Raw genomic sequence first — 14,772 nt, 5'->3', positions numbered from 1 at the left:
TGCAGGGGGGCTGGAACCTATCCTAGCAAGAGGCAGGGTTCACCCTGGAAGGGTCACCAGTCCATCACAGGACCAACACATAGAGACAGACAACCATTCACACTCACAGTCACACCTACGGTCAATTTAGAGTATCAATCAGCCTCGTCCCCTCTTGATGTCTTTGGACTGTGGGAGGAAGCTGGAGTACCAGAGAGAACCCACACAGGAACAGGGAGAACATGGAGACTCACACAGAAAGATCCCGTGTTCAAGCTGGGGCTCGAAACCGGAACCTTCCTGCTGTGAGGTGACAGTGCTGACCACTGCACCACCGTGCTGTCCCTTATTAGTGGGTGAGTTTACAAGAAAAAGGATTTGGGGGGTCGTCACTGTATCTCATTTCATTAATTTTGAAACAAATATTCTGGGCTCAGAGGTAGAGGCCGTCTAGCAACTGAAAGGTCAGTGGTTCAATCCTCACTTTCATGTCAAAGTATCCTTGAGCAAGACACTGAACCCCTAATTGCGCCTGATGGCCCGAGATGGACTGGTGACCCGTCCAGGGTGAACCCTGTCTCTCACCCAATGGCAGCTGGGATAGGCTCCACCCCTGACCCTTCACAGATCAGCAATAAAAAATGGATGGATGGACAAATATTCTGACTAGGAGGTGACCTGACTCATGAATTCTTCACACTCACTTTTTTCTCAGCTTTTCTAAGGGATATTTGCACACATTTTATGACCTATGAATAATAATCAATCAGCGGAATGGTATAAAAAATATGGAATTTTTAAAAATAATTTTTATTGAATTCACAGTCAGGTACCCTCAGTGGGCCTCAGACCACGAGTTGAGACCTGTGTTTTCTCACCTGTATTAAGGGTCATAAAGGAATGTGGATGTCTGGCTGCTGGAGCCTACATGCGTCCATAGGGAGCCTGAGAGAGTCTGGCAGGAAGGCAGCTCAGGTCAGGAATGTCATACAGGAAGTGGTCTAGAATTAGACTTCCTGTTCGTCCCATAGCTCCTCTGGGTGGAGGCCCTGCTGGGTGTTATGGAGCTTAAGGTGATGACAACAGCGTGTGGAGGGGAGGGGAACGCTTCATACTGCTCTTGAAGACACATGCAGTTGAAGTGATACAGTATTTTTTAATGTACTCCTGGCCAGGGTGCACTACCGCGGATTTCACCCAGTTTAACAGATATTAAGACTGCAATTGAGCTACTTAGATATATTTTGTAAAAAAAACCAAAACAATCCCATACAATTAAAACAAGAGTTCTTGATCAAGGAGCGCAGATGAATTAGACGTCTAAATCTGAAGTTGAAATGTGAACATTTTTCTATATTGGACTGATTTTGTGGCTTTTTTTTTCATGATGTGATATCATTCTGGTCAATTGAAGATTCTTATCTAATCGTAGAGCTGGAAAACATTTCAGCAGGTTGCTGTCATCCAAGGATCAGGAAAAAACACAACAGGTCGTTAAATGCGCGATGTTGTATTTGGATGCTGGACTGATTTCATCCCATAGGAGAGCCGTGAAGCCCGGTCGGATTGTTTTTAGATTCACAAACAGACAGGGGAAGCAATGCAAGGACTAAATGTGATTAGAGCAGAGAACAGCAGGTCAGCGGCCTTGTTGTCCTTCGTGATGTGGTGCCACCCCGACAGGAATACACTCTCCACAACATCCTGGTGCGTCACTCTCTTCTTCCTTACATGGGTCTGAAGGAAACATCCTCTGTGGCAAAGATAGAGGAGGGCGACCCACAACAACAAGGAGACAATCACCCTGCCTAGGATGGCTCAAGGGGTGTCGTGCAGTTTTTCGATATCCCCCCCCACGGTGCCTTGAATGTTTGTTGTTTTTTAAAAAAGGAAAAAAGAATTGAGGTGGGAAAGTTAGAAGAAGACAGTTTTTTTTAATCCACTCTGTTTAATCATTTAAACCTCAAGTTTCATTTTTTATTTTTATTTTGAAATGCATACCAGCATTACATACATTTTTTTTTCTCTCTTCTTTTTTTTCGGCCTCTTAAAATTAGTAGAAATAAGCTGTGAACTCAACACAAGTCCCCTCAGCCAGTGAGTCTAATGGGTTTTTATTGTTGTCGAACAGGGAGAGGAAAAACTGCTGGCACCAGCTATGTTCTCCCATATGACCAACTGTGAGTGCCTTGCTTTTAAACAGAAGCTTCACTCATGTCATCGTTGTGTTATAAAGTCCAAACGACCTGAATCAATCGCTCTTTCCCAATCTGTCTTAGTTTTCTAAGTTTTACTCTGTTTTGACAACTCTGAACGCATTTCATGATTGCAGGCGGAAATCTGAGGTGCAGAAATGACGGATGATGTTCTCTTCAGACGGGGTATTTGTTCTGGCTCCAGCTACAGGGGCTACTTGGCACTCTCTATGCTGTGTTTTTAAGAGATCCGGGAAGCTTAACAAGGAGAGCTGGTGGGGGGTCCGAAGAATCAACGGGTTCACAAATAAACAAAAGTTCCCTCGGTGGTAGCAGCTGGAGCTGGTGGAGCAGCTGCAGCAGACCAGACAGGGTCAGTGACATCAGCATCAACGACAGAGTTTACCTTCTTATCGTTGACTGACCACTGAAATCTGTAAACATCAGCTGACATGCAGAACAACAATCATGAACTCCATTAGATCCCCCCCCCCTTTATGGTGGTCTGCCTGCTAATGACTTATGCATTATATATTTGTTTCTTCCTGTAAATCAATCTTTAATTGGTTTTCCCTTCAAGAAAAGTCAAGAGTCCCAGGAGGATCTGTGGAGCCACTCACCCCTGGCAGCTTCGGCCACCATCTGGATTGTTTTCCTCTGATTGTCCCCTCAGCTCAAACTCGCTCTGTGGTGCTGCTTTCATGTCTTGTTTGTCAGACAAAATCAAAATGGCATGGCTGTTCAGTTTTTGTTACCTTTGAGCTGACAGGATGGGCTCAGTGGGTTTGATAATAATATACCAGCTTTTTAAAAAAAAATATTTGATACAAAAATATATTTCATGGTTGATTTCTATTATTTTCACAGGCCCCTGAATGCATCTCCCTATACCCACCATATCCCTAACCCTGCCCCTCCCTCCACCTCCCGCATTACCCCCCCCCCCCCCCCCCACCTCCTCTCCAGCTCCCTCCCCTCCAACACCCTCCCTTTCCTGCTGGCCTCTCAGCAGAGGATGTGCCTGGGAGAGAGAGAGTGTATGTGAGGAGAGCTGTCAGTAGAATGGATATGTGCCCTCTCTCCTCCACCCTTTCTCCTTCTCCTCCTCCTCCTCTTCTTCCTCCTCTTCTCTGTTTTTCCTCCCGCCTGCATTGCACCCAGGGCACCCTCCTCAGTGCTGGCCCACGGGGAGAAGGAGACTCGTTGGGTGGAGAGGCGACTGAAAAGTGAACTTCAATGTCAGGAGAGGATCAGAAGAATGGTGGCGACAAAGGTAATGTCACATACACACACACACACACACAGTTGACAACAATTGTGTCCAACACCCTCGCCTTCTAAAGTCTTGCAATATTGAATGGATTCAAATGAATTGAATCATTTGGATCGTTTGACTTGTGGGTCAATATTGATCTTTGACGTCTCTTTGACGTCTCTTTGATGTGTCTCATGGTCTTTGTACTTCTCTAATCACAGCAGCTGGGACAAGAAATATTGAAGTGAAGTTTATCTGCTTGAATACAAAAGTTTTAACAGTGCAGTTGATTGACAGCCTTTTTCAAACTATCACCACGGATCTGTAGCTCACTGATCAATTTGTCCCCTGTTTGGAACTGACATGATCTCATCAGCTGGGGAAGATCATGTGATATGACTGAAAGCTCCAGAGTAGCTAGTGGTTTGTTTTGGTGGATGCAATATTATTGATTCCTTCCCTCAGGAGCAAGTGCTGGCTAATCCTGCACCATGTGACATCATGACCTCTGAAAGCAGCATCAGCCCTTGTTAGTGGAGAACTACAGTACGTGCTGGATCGTCCTCGGGCAGTTGTGTCTCTGCAGCACCGGCGTGCACGAGCCTCACCACTTTGCTGACAGAGAGCTCAGAGCTTTATTGTTTTGCAGACTTGCTGATGACAATGTTTCAGCACTCAGATTTAGTCTTGATTGGAGGCAGCAGAGTGTCCCATGACCTTCCGTGAGACAGAGTCAGTCTTGTTTGGTGAAAGTGAGCCATCCAGACATCTACTCACTCATACATACACACTCACACACACACACAGGCATGCACGCACACAAAGTCATGAATTACTTATGAGGATTCTCACTGCTGACGGACCTAGACTTTTAGTGATTTGTGCACAATCAATGACTGTTAGAAAGTTCCAGACCTCTACAGACACGCAGCTGTACGCCGCGACAGTAGCGCAGCACATTGCTCTCTGCTGAATCACTAACCAGTACATTATTCAATTAAGACCAGTTAAGATGTGTAATTCAAATGGGAGCACGAGCATGTGAGTGATGGCGGCCTGTGCAGCTGAGTAATGGAGGAGAGATGATATCTTGCTTACCTGTGAGTGCAGCAACCCTGCAGCCCACGATAAAAAGATCCTCTTCGAGAGAAATATCCATGAACATCCTCAGAATAATCTCTTTTGTGGTCAATTTTCCAACCCTCATTTGTAACCTGGGGGGACATTTTTGAACGATATTGGGAGCCTATAACAATCAAAGTAAAATATCTGTCACCTCGAAAAAGATTTGACCTCCCTGTCCAGTTTCTACACTTTCCTGTTCTATGATGAAACATCCAACATGTCCACGTCACCGAGGCAACGCTGTTGAATGAAAACTCACAATAACTCATCAACAAGTTCTGAGACTTTTCTGACCATATTTGAGATGGATCTGATGGAACCACAAGGAAGAGTACGCCAAAGGGTGACAATAGACGTGTCATTTCCTGTTGCCAGCAGGTGGCGCTGTGACTGATTAAATGGCTTCTTCTTTGAACTTTCCTATATCCCTTTAGCAAATTGTTACAACATCATGCTGACAGATAAACCGCATGATGTAAAATTGAAGAAAATGAATAAATGATATTTATTGATGGAACTCATGAAGTCCATGATAAAAGTTAATGTGCCCTTTTGACCCATTCGACGGAATACTCTTTCAATTTAAAGACATTTTAGATTCACATCAAGTTTCGTGTCGGCCTGAATGTAAAATTTGGTAAGATTATGATTTTAAAAAATGTGGTTACCAAATACAACATGTGACTCATGATCATCCAGTTTCAACCATGGCTGTGGTGAAGTGAATTAACAGTGACTGAATAGCGGTGACACATCTAGACTTCAAAATACCGCAGCAGTGAGGCCTTTAACGTATTTCTGCTTGTTTTGGGAATTAAAATGGACCTCAAGTTCAATAAATCTCTTTCATCCCGCCAGGTGGACAAATTGTTGCAGTCAGCGGTTGTATATTCCTTCCTGAATTTTAAATCCTTTTTATGCAGAAGATGCTGCGTAAATGATTCACTCGGGACCTTAGCTGGAGGATGACCTTTGTGTAACACATGCAACCATCTAGAAGCTTCCCCTGAGGATTGCAGGGCATCTTACGCTATCAAAACCTTCTTCATAACTCTCATGATAAATCGTATCATCTTATCATACGTAGATCAGTGCGGCATCATCTGCATATCGATGCCTTTTGGCGGCTCTTAGAAGGATATGGTGGTACAGAGCAAACATGCCATCAAAATTATTCAAATGATGCTCTGACAGCTTTAAAAAAAACGTGACACATTCAAGTTGTATCCGTCAAATGGCTTCCGTCCTCTTCACGACTGCTTTTATCTGCGACAGACTCGGTGGCAGTGGCGGAGGTGTGGCCAGAGGTGGAGAGGGCGGAGTGTTTGGCCCGCGGCGCTGCCTTGAAATGGGCGTCGGGTGTTTTCTGTCGACCTGAACATCTGGAGCGATTGAGCCAATACAGGAAAAGAGAGAGCCAGAGAACCGCCTCCATACACACCAGACTCAAGGTGACAGCACTAACACAAACACAGACATACACACGCATACACTTAAACACACACAATATGCCGACTTCATGAAATATTGTCTTGTAAATCTGTAATACCTCCAGTCCATGGTCCAGTCATACCTGGAGGGAGTAGGCTGGGGGCTGGAGCAGCTCCGGGAGGCCAGGGCTGAGCTGAAGGAGGTGTCGCAGGCTTTGAGGAAGGCAGGACTGGAGTCCAGCCGAAGCGAAGATGGGGTGAAATCTCTGGAGAGGCTGAGGGAAGTGTCAGTCAACCACCGTCAGCTCCTCGCTGCCGTCAGCAACCTGCCGCACCTTTACTCCGGTGAGACGCTGCTTTGCCTGAATGAACAGGTGTAAAGCTGTATGACGGTAAAGTTATATGTCATCCTCTGTCCAGTCAGGAGCATGGTGCTGGAGACGGAGCGTCTAGTGGAGTCCCGGCGTCTCCTGGAGGCCCATGCCCGCCTGATGGATCTGGAGCGCTGGCACGATGACATCCTCTGGCAGCTCCATGGGGCTGCTGGGATGCCAGGAAGTGCACTCAGTGCTGAAGACCGTGAGCTGGTGACCAAATACTTCTCTGGTGTTGGGCAGCTGGTGGACGCCCTGGGTAAGGAGGAGGTCTTGGAGTTAAGTTTCAGTCACCCAGGATTGCCAAATGTCAGGAGCCAGGCATTACAAATAGCCATCAGGCTTTGCTCCCCGTCTGTAAGACCTGTGAGACCAAACTGAGGGTTAAAAAAGCTTTTGAAGTATATGAATGAAAGTGCATAAGTAAAATCAATGATCACACTCTGAAGGTAAAAGCCTCTCTCTTCATCTGCAGGTAAGGAGCTGTGGGCGGTGGTCAGCAGTGCCCTGGCTCTGGCTCGCCAAAACCCCACCCCCTTTGTATCAGCAGTGAGGATTGTGGAGCGGGAGGAGGCCCTGGACCGAGCCCTGCTTGAGGAGAGAGTGGGGAGTGGGCTCAACAGCAGACCCTTGCCCCCTGGACGACCTCGCTGCTGGAGGGCGAAGTTCTTCCAGGTCAGCTGCTGCACGCTGTCACTACGTATCTCAGTATTGAGATTTCTGGCTGAATGTGTCATCCCTGCCAGGTACTCGAGGAGGCGGTGTCTGCACGCTTCCGTAGCGTGTCCTACCTGCACACACGCGGTCCGGGTCTGGCAGGCCACCTGTCGGCTTTGCAGCATGGCATCATGGGTGATCTGGCGACTGTATGCCACCTTCTGGAGCATTGTGTTCCTCCACACTACCAGCTGACCGCCGCTTACCTGAGGGCCAGCCACCACTGTTTACACAGCCACCTGGCGCAGGTCGGTAGCTCGGCTGTTACAACATCAATCATGCATCATTTCAGTTTCAAACTGTGAAGAACTTCTGCATCTCATGTTATTGCAGGTGAGCAGCTGGGACCTAGAGAGTGGGGAGATCTTTGCTGTGCTCAACTGGGTACTACACATCTACAACAGGTGAGCTCCAGTTCCTGGACTGAGTGCAGTTTGGTGTTTAGAGACAGTCTTTAATCGTCCAGGTATTGAACCTGAACCTCAGCACCTCCCTGCTCCGTAAGAGAGGACTGAGCATGTGTTTGGGTGCTGAACTGTGCATCTCTCTCTCCTAAACCCCTCCCTTTATTAAATGAATCCCTATCCACTCAAATAACGTCATCTATTACTAGCACTAGTTCCTAAAAGTATGAATAACAACACTTAGCAAACAGGTTTATGTAAAAAGTCTAAATTGCTAAAAGTGAATCAGATTCGGGTAAAGCCATCATGATATTCAAGAAAGCAGAAACAGTGAATGTTCAGAATTTTTGCTTGGGGGGAAAAAAAAGACTAAAATATTTGAAAATTATTTTTCTTTTGACTAAATTGCTTCAAATCACTGCAGTAAGAACAAATCCTGTGACAAAGTCGATCGATACAACTTGGACATGCTTTTTGCTCTGTCATTGTGATGGCAGCAATTGCGTTCTGTTAGCCAGGAAAACTGAGGTTCTGACAGTTTTGTCTTGGCAGCCCAGAGATGATGGGTCATCCTGAGCTGATGACAGAGATGGAGAGAGAAGAGCTGGGTCCTCTTATCTCCGCCGAGGGACTGGAGCATCTGCAGCACAAATATGTGCAGAGCGTTCGGGTGAGTCAACAGATTCTCTCCAAGATCCATCAGGAGTATCGAACTCCTGCTGGAGGACTTAATGGTGCTCTTTTTGTTGTTGTTGGGATAGAAGAGTGTGTCCGAGTGGATGCATAAAGCTCTGCAGGTGGAGCTGCAAGACTGGCAGAGAGACCAAGAGCCGGATACAGACCACGAAGGTTTCTACCAAACCAGCCTGCCCACCATCATCACTCAGGTAACGCCAACAGCAGGAAACTACAACTTCTTACCAGCGCTCTATTCTGATTCATCTGGAAAATCCTGTGAATGCTCAGACTGAAAATATTCTTCCTTTGGTTTGATCAGCACATGACCGTCAACATGAGTAGTTTGGAGGTGAAGGATGAGGATTAGTAGTCCAGTATTTCCACGCGTGAGGTCATGTTTCCTCTTTCCGTGAAAGGACAGGAAGACAGACAAGCACTGGCTCAATGTGGCACTTCAAGAGTTCATCTCGACTGGGTTGTACTGTTTGTGATAATACATTTACATCTGACTCCAAATTGAATTTTCTTTTCTCTTTTAAAGCTACGATCCTTCACCAAGTTTTATGAGAAAAAGAACAATTTGAATTGCATAAAGAAAATACAAACTCCATGTGTAACAAATAGAAATGTAATGACATTTCTACAAATGTTGGCAGTGCTGTAGAACAAAAATGCCAAGTGTGCCAAAAACCAAGTGAAATTAATATATATATATATAAAATAATCTTACTTTTACATCAGAAAAAACTGAAATAATTCATCATTTTTTTAAAAAATTGCAATTTCTTATTAAAAGTTCAATCAAGAGAAGCCACGTCCCAGATTGCAACAGAACATTATGAAGAATGACAAGTTGGATAAGAAGATAAGAAGCAAACACATAAACATGCGGTACAAAAGCAGCGATGCATGAATTCACAGCAGCAACACGTTGTTGGTTTATCAGTAGCGAGGAAGCAGTTCAGCAGCGTCAAGTTCAGAGAGTAAGATCAAGAGGTGCCAGATACGCACCAAAGGGACGGTGCGAAGACGAGACAAAGCAGGATTTGACAGCTTCAAGACTGCTTGATGGCAACATGTCAGAAATGAACAGGAATGTGGAAGTGGAGGCTCACTGGAAGTGTTTTAAATAATATATGTAGCACTTTCACTGGCCTGATGAGGTCGTTGTATAAAGGAGTATTTAGTATTGGACTCGAAAGAACATGATGTTGATCTGTGGTCAGACCAAGGAGCTGAGAGAAACTCTGGCTGCAAAATGGAAACCACAAAATATCATCATCAGATCATCTCTGGTGCTAATTGAATGAGTCACAGTCGTCCACTTGACGCTCCCTGTTGGTGAGATGTTCAGGATGTGGTGTGAGTCTTTGGTTTCTCTGCTAGATGCTGGAGGAAAACGCCCAGGTGGCCCTGATGATCGGAGAATCCCTTCGAGACCAAACCATCCAGATGGGACTGTATGAGATGGAGAACCTTCTGAACAGGTGTGTGTGTGTGTGTGTGTGTGTGTGTGTGTGTGTTTATTCTTAGATCACCTCAAGTCAAATCTCCTTTTTCACTCACCTCCTGCTCCTTGTATTTTGTTTCCAGATTTCGAGAAGCTCTGGTGGAGTTCGGGAAGGAGCATCGCAGGGATCCAAGCAACAATAAAAGCAAGTTCTACCTCCACTATCTGCTGGCCTCCATCAGCAACTGCATCATCCTCAAGTAAGATCACCCATCAGTCACCGGGACCTGAGAGGAGGTCAATGGCACGGGTTTAAAAACAGGAAGGAGGGAGTATCCTAAAAAAAAGGAAAACAATCACTCACTCCACAGTGTAAGAGTAGCCTCGTGTTCCTGCCCTCAAATGACGGAAGGAACATGAAGTGAGGGACAACAAGTAGATGTCATTTTAAGAAAATGTAATGTTTTTCCTGTTGAAACCAGCGTGGCAGGTTGATATCTTTATCATTTACATTGTTTGTTTTAATATGATTAGTATAAATAAATGGGTTTCAAATGTAAACTTTCCCTCCACTGAGGTCCAAGGTGAATGAAAAAATAGTTTCTCATGACGGCTGGACGATTGTGGGAAGCAACTGCTCTTTGTGTAGATGTTTTTGTTTGTTTTGAACGTTTCATTCTTCCTCTGAATGTTCCATATTACAGTTATACATCAAATATGAAATATCTGCACATATCCAGTCGGGGGAAGGTTGTGTACCTACTCCACTCTGATGATGTAACCTAGAAAAAAGTGCAGCAAAGACATTTTTTTTTAAAAATTGCTAAACATTAGGTTTGACAACAACAACAAAAATCCAGCTAAGAACAGCAGCGTGGGGCTTCTAGTTTGTAGGCATTCTAAATCACTGGGAGGGGACATGGCCAAATTTCATGTCAAGAAAAATGGATTTTTAATTGTTACAATTAACTACTGTTACATCTTTAACATCCCATTCAGGCGTACTGTCATGTCATCACAACAGGAAGTGAAATGACTAGAATAAACAAGATTAAACCAAAGTAAATCAGAATAGAAATGTTCTGTTTCCTGCGTTTGCTGCAGGAAGTCCACAGAGAGCCTGCAGCAGCAGCAGTCGTCTCTGTCTGCAGGCCAGTTCTCTCGCACTCCTCCCAACCCGCTGGCAGCTCTGGACCGAGCAGTGAGACGAGCCTGTCGCCTGGTGATGGATCAGCTCCTGCTGGACCTTCAGCCGTTCCTCCCGGGCCTGCTGACCCGACCCTGGCTGGCCCAGGGAGACCCCACACCAAAGCTCTGCCACATCCTGGAGGGTCACCTGGAGCTGTACAGCCGCGTTCAACCCCCCTGTCGGCAGGTGACAGCTGCGTTAAGTTTCTGACGTCTCAGAGGCGGAGCTGTTTGGTCACATGACTCAGTGGCTCACTTCACCATATTTGTTATAGAACATCAGAAATATCTACAGGAAATACAGGAATATTTTTCCTTTAATCCCAAATGGCCAGAGTCAGGGATGATGTCGAATTATTTTTGGACAGCGAATAAATTATTATCTAGTTTTGGGTAATTAAGATTTAAGCTCAGCTTTAAATGTATCAACATTACCAGTGTATTTTCAGATCTGGCACCTCTCATTTCTAGGAAGTATAAGAATTGTTGCCTTTTACCTTCAAAAATGAGAAAAAAAAGTCAATTTTTTCTAAAAATGAATAATTCATAGCCTTGTGGTCACCAGACCTGCTTAATCGTTCACTGTGTGTCTGTGTATGTGTGTGTCTGTGTGTGTGTGTGTGTGTGCGTGCAGCGTCTGCAGGAGGAGGCCCAGTGGCTGATGGTGGTGGAGTACGTCAGGGCTCTGATGCAGAAGAGGCTGGTGTGTCGCAGCGCCGAGGAGAGGAGGCAGCTCGCTCAGCAGATGGTTCAGGACGACCAGCAGTTCAGAGACATTTTCCACGGCCTGGTGAGACGTTACCGCCTACTCCTGCTTTCCTTTGTGGGTTTATTTTCACACATATGAGCTTGAGGTGGTGGATCTCCAACTTCTGCTGCTACTTCTCTGTCTCTGCTGCTGTAACAGTGCCAGTTTCCCCACTGAGAGACGAATAAAGGTTTACCTTTTCTTGTCTTATCTTCTATTCATGTTGGTCCACTGAAGTGCTGCAGTGCAAAGTGAAAATGGAGATGGTGCGGTGGAATCTAAGCTATCAATAAATGCAGTGTCATCTCGTTGCATCATCATCAGAGTGTAAGATGATGAGAACACAGAACCACAAATGCTATAAATGAAGGCAGCTGGATTCTACGGTTGATACCGGTGACGTCACATGTTCAAGATTAAACATGGGGGGAAAAAAGGTTCAGATTAAAACAAGCCATAAATTTGTGTTTTATCAGGTCTGTCTGCAAAACAACAGGCAAACAATCTTTAAAATGCTAGTTTTCTGAATGGAGTTTGGAGTAGGGCTCTTGTTCCCTGTTGTCACGAGCCAGCTCTCTTCCTTCATCACGTGCTGTGCGTTCAGCATCGACCTTGAAGAGTCACCGTGACAACAGAGCAGAAGACAGGTTATTACAGCCCACATCCAAACAAGGAGGCGCAACCTAAGACCCTTAGAGGAGGACCCACGTCCAATGTAGTTATAAAGGCTCATACAGTATAGATTTTTTGGAGATTATACACTGATGGAATCTATGACTGAATATTTCTCTTGAGAGATCCCATCTTGTTGATTTTTATGACTTTTTGATTTTAAAGTGTCAACAGACAACAGAATAATGTTCTTGTATATCAAGGTGAATAAATATGATGCAGCTGGTTGTCTGTGAGATGCTTTTGTTTCCATAAATGTTCAGCTGGACACTGAATATTCACTTTGAGAGCTGTGAAACACCACAAATGGAATAGTCGCCGTCTGTAATCGGATCTTCTTTCAATATCATGACAGGAAGGCGATGGGTCCGTCCCTGAAGTGAACCCGTTGGCTTTACTGCCCGTGCTGGCTGACTTCATCCGGCTCAAAGACCCCAGCATGCTCACTCTAGAAGTGTCAGGACTGGTGGCCAAATATCCCGACATCAGGTAAACAGAACCAGTTGCTGCGAGGAAAACAAAAACAACACGCCAGCCCCCCTTATTATTATTTCATCCATAGACCTGTCCAGGGATTTCAACCAAACATTTTTCTTTGATTCTTCAGCGACGAGCATGTGTCAGTACTGCTGGATATCCGTGGGGACATCTCCAGGGACATCCGAGGCACAGTACTGGACCTGCTGGAGCAGAGTGCCCCCTCTCTTCCAGCAGGATACCGGCCCATCTTCACTGATATCCTTGTGCCTCCCTCCACCTTGGCCTTCTGTCTGCCCACTGCTAAGTGTGCATGACTATCCGCACACTGACACCTGCTCTCTGATTCCCAGAGTGCAATCAGAATGGATCCTGAAGTGGATCGGACTAGTTCCTGGTAGTGGCTCCAATGCAGGGCGAAGCAGCCAGGTGTTGTAGCTGCCGAGTGTCACATTAAGTTGATGAGTGTGTTTGTTCACATTTTTTTCTATGACCATCTTTGTCCACAGCGTCTCGGAGGGTTGGGTGACGTTGCGTGACTAGTGACGCTAACATCTTAGCAAGCACTCAGTGATTAGCATTCACCGGGTTGTCATGTGAGTTTTCCCTCGGACATCTGCGCAACTTCAAACTTGAGAAGCTGTTCAAAAACTGCTTGTTTTATCACTCAAGATACTCTGACCCGCTCAAATGGTCAAGCTCACTGTTCACTGTCGACTTTTCACAGAGTAACTGCTTTTGAACACCATGAAACAGGTTGTTTTTTTAGCTGCAAAATAATCTGCATGGCTTCCTACTACTAAAGGACGTTTTTGTGACTTGGATGAACTGACCCCTGAAGTGAGACTTCACCCAAAAAAGTGTACTTTGACTTTAAGTACACAGAAATAAGCGAAACTTTTCAAAGACGTCAGTTTGCAAACTCACTCACACTGTCGTGTGTAATCCACAAATATAAACCATAGAAACCTCCATCGCTGGCGCTTTCTGAACTGTGGAGTCACAAAGAAGAGATACAGCAGAGAAAAGACATCTGGATGAGCTCCGCCACATCTGTTTGTGACTACTTGTTCGACAAATGACAGTTTTTGGGTGAAGTTTCACTTCAAATGAAATCCATCATAACACAATATCACACGTTTGGGAGACTAAATATGGCCGAACGAGACACAACATCCCAGAAAGCCTGTGAGAGTCTTAAAGGCTGATCCTCCCACGACCAGAGCTGCTAAAAAAATATAAACACCTCTTAAAGCTTTGAAGTTGAACACCGCTGCTCACAGGACCTCATTAATTAACATGATTAGAATTCAAACCTCTCCCACTGTGTCGACTCAAACTGAACGTTTCCAACTAGGTGGCCAATAAGTGATGCAATATTCATTTTATTCCCAACGTCGTCATCATGTATGCATTCAGAAGATGGAATAGTGGACAATAGGAACTATAAACTGCAAAATATTTCCTAAAACGTCATCATCACAGCAGGTTTAGTGTGCGAGGGCTGCTGTGAAACCTCCTACCAGAGGAACTGAGGCTGCTGGTTGATCACTTTTAAAATCCCTTTAGCTTCTCATTCTTCTCATTATCTGTTGTTTTGTATTGTTTATATTTCACTTTTTTTGATGTATTTATTGTATTTATGTATTATTTTTTGCAATTTGTATTTGGACCGACGTTATTTCATGGGACGATTTTTTTTTTTGTGGTTCAAATCCAACCTGGAAGCACATCGTGAATTCTGTTACATCAATAAATGCTTTTTAAAGGATTAGCTTCTTTCTCCTGGGTTTTCTTCTCTCTGTTATTATATATTCCTCCATTTTTTGGTATCTAACTAGTTCTGCATGATTTGTTGCATTAATAAAGTCATTTTAAGGTTAAAATGTACATTTCAGTTATTTTTATATGATTAATGAAGTTATTAAAATTTCTAGTGGAAATTTGAAGGCAAGAATATTGGTAAGTTCTGATGTTGAACGGACCAAAAACTGAGACCAACAGCTTCACCATGCATGTGGTCACATTATTTGCTTTGTGTTTTGATAACAGTTCACCAACAGCGAGGCTGTTCAAGACA

General features: G+C 44.7%; 1 protein-coding gene across 1 annotated transcript; it reads left to right on the top strand.

The window, feature by feature from the left end:
* The first annotated feature begins 3,122 nt into the window (after positions 1–3,122).
* exoc3l1 (exocyst complex component 3-like 1) lies at positions 3,123–14,737 on the top strand. The gene is made up of 15 exons (XM_086208629.1): positions 3,123–3,447; positions 5,830–6,005; positions 6,110–6,329; positions 6,405–6,617; positions 6,834–7,033; positions 7,105–7,323; positions 7,409–7,479; positions 8,032–8,149; positions 8,241–8,366; positions 9,544–9,644; positions 9,751–9,867; positions 10,712–10,982; positions 11,430–11,585; positions 12,571–12,704; positions 12,823–14,737. The coding sequence occupies exons 1-15, from the start codon at positions 3,411–3,413 to the stop codon at positions 13,007–13,009; spliced, it is 2,346 nt and encodes a 781-aa protein (XP_086064755.1). The 5' UTR covers positions 3,123–3,410; the 3' UTR covers positions 13,010–14,737.
* Positions 14,738–14,772: the final 35 nt, after the last annotated feature.

The sequence above is a fragment of the Aulostomus chinensis genome, chromosome 7, assembly GCF_037954235.1.
Source record: "Aulostomus chinensis isolate RoL2024-O1b breed Wild chromosome 7, RoL_Achi_v1.0, whole genome shotgun sequence".
In the NCBI taxonomy this organism is placed as follows: Eukaryota; Metazoa; Chordata; class Actinopteri; order Syngnathiformes; family Aulostomidae; genus Aulostomus; species Aulostomus chinensis.
This window is presented reverse-complemented; position numbering and strand designations above follow the sequence as displayed.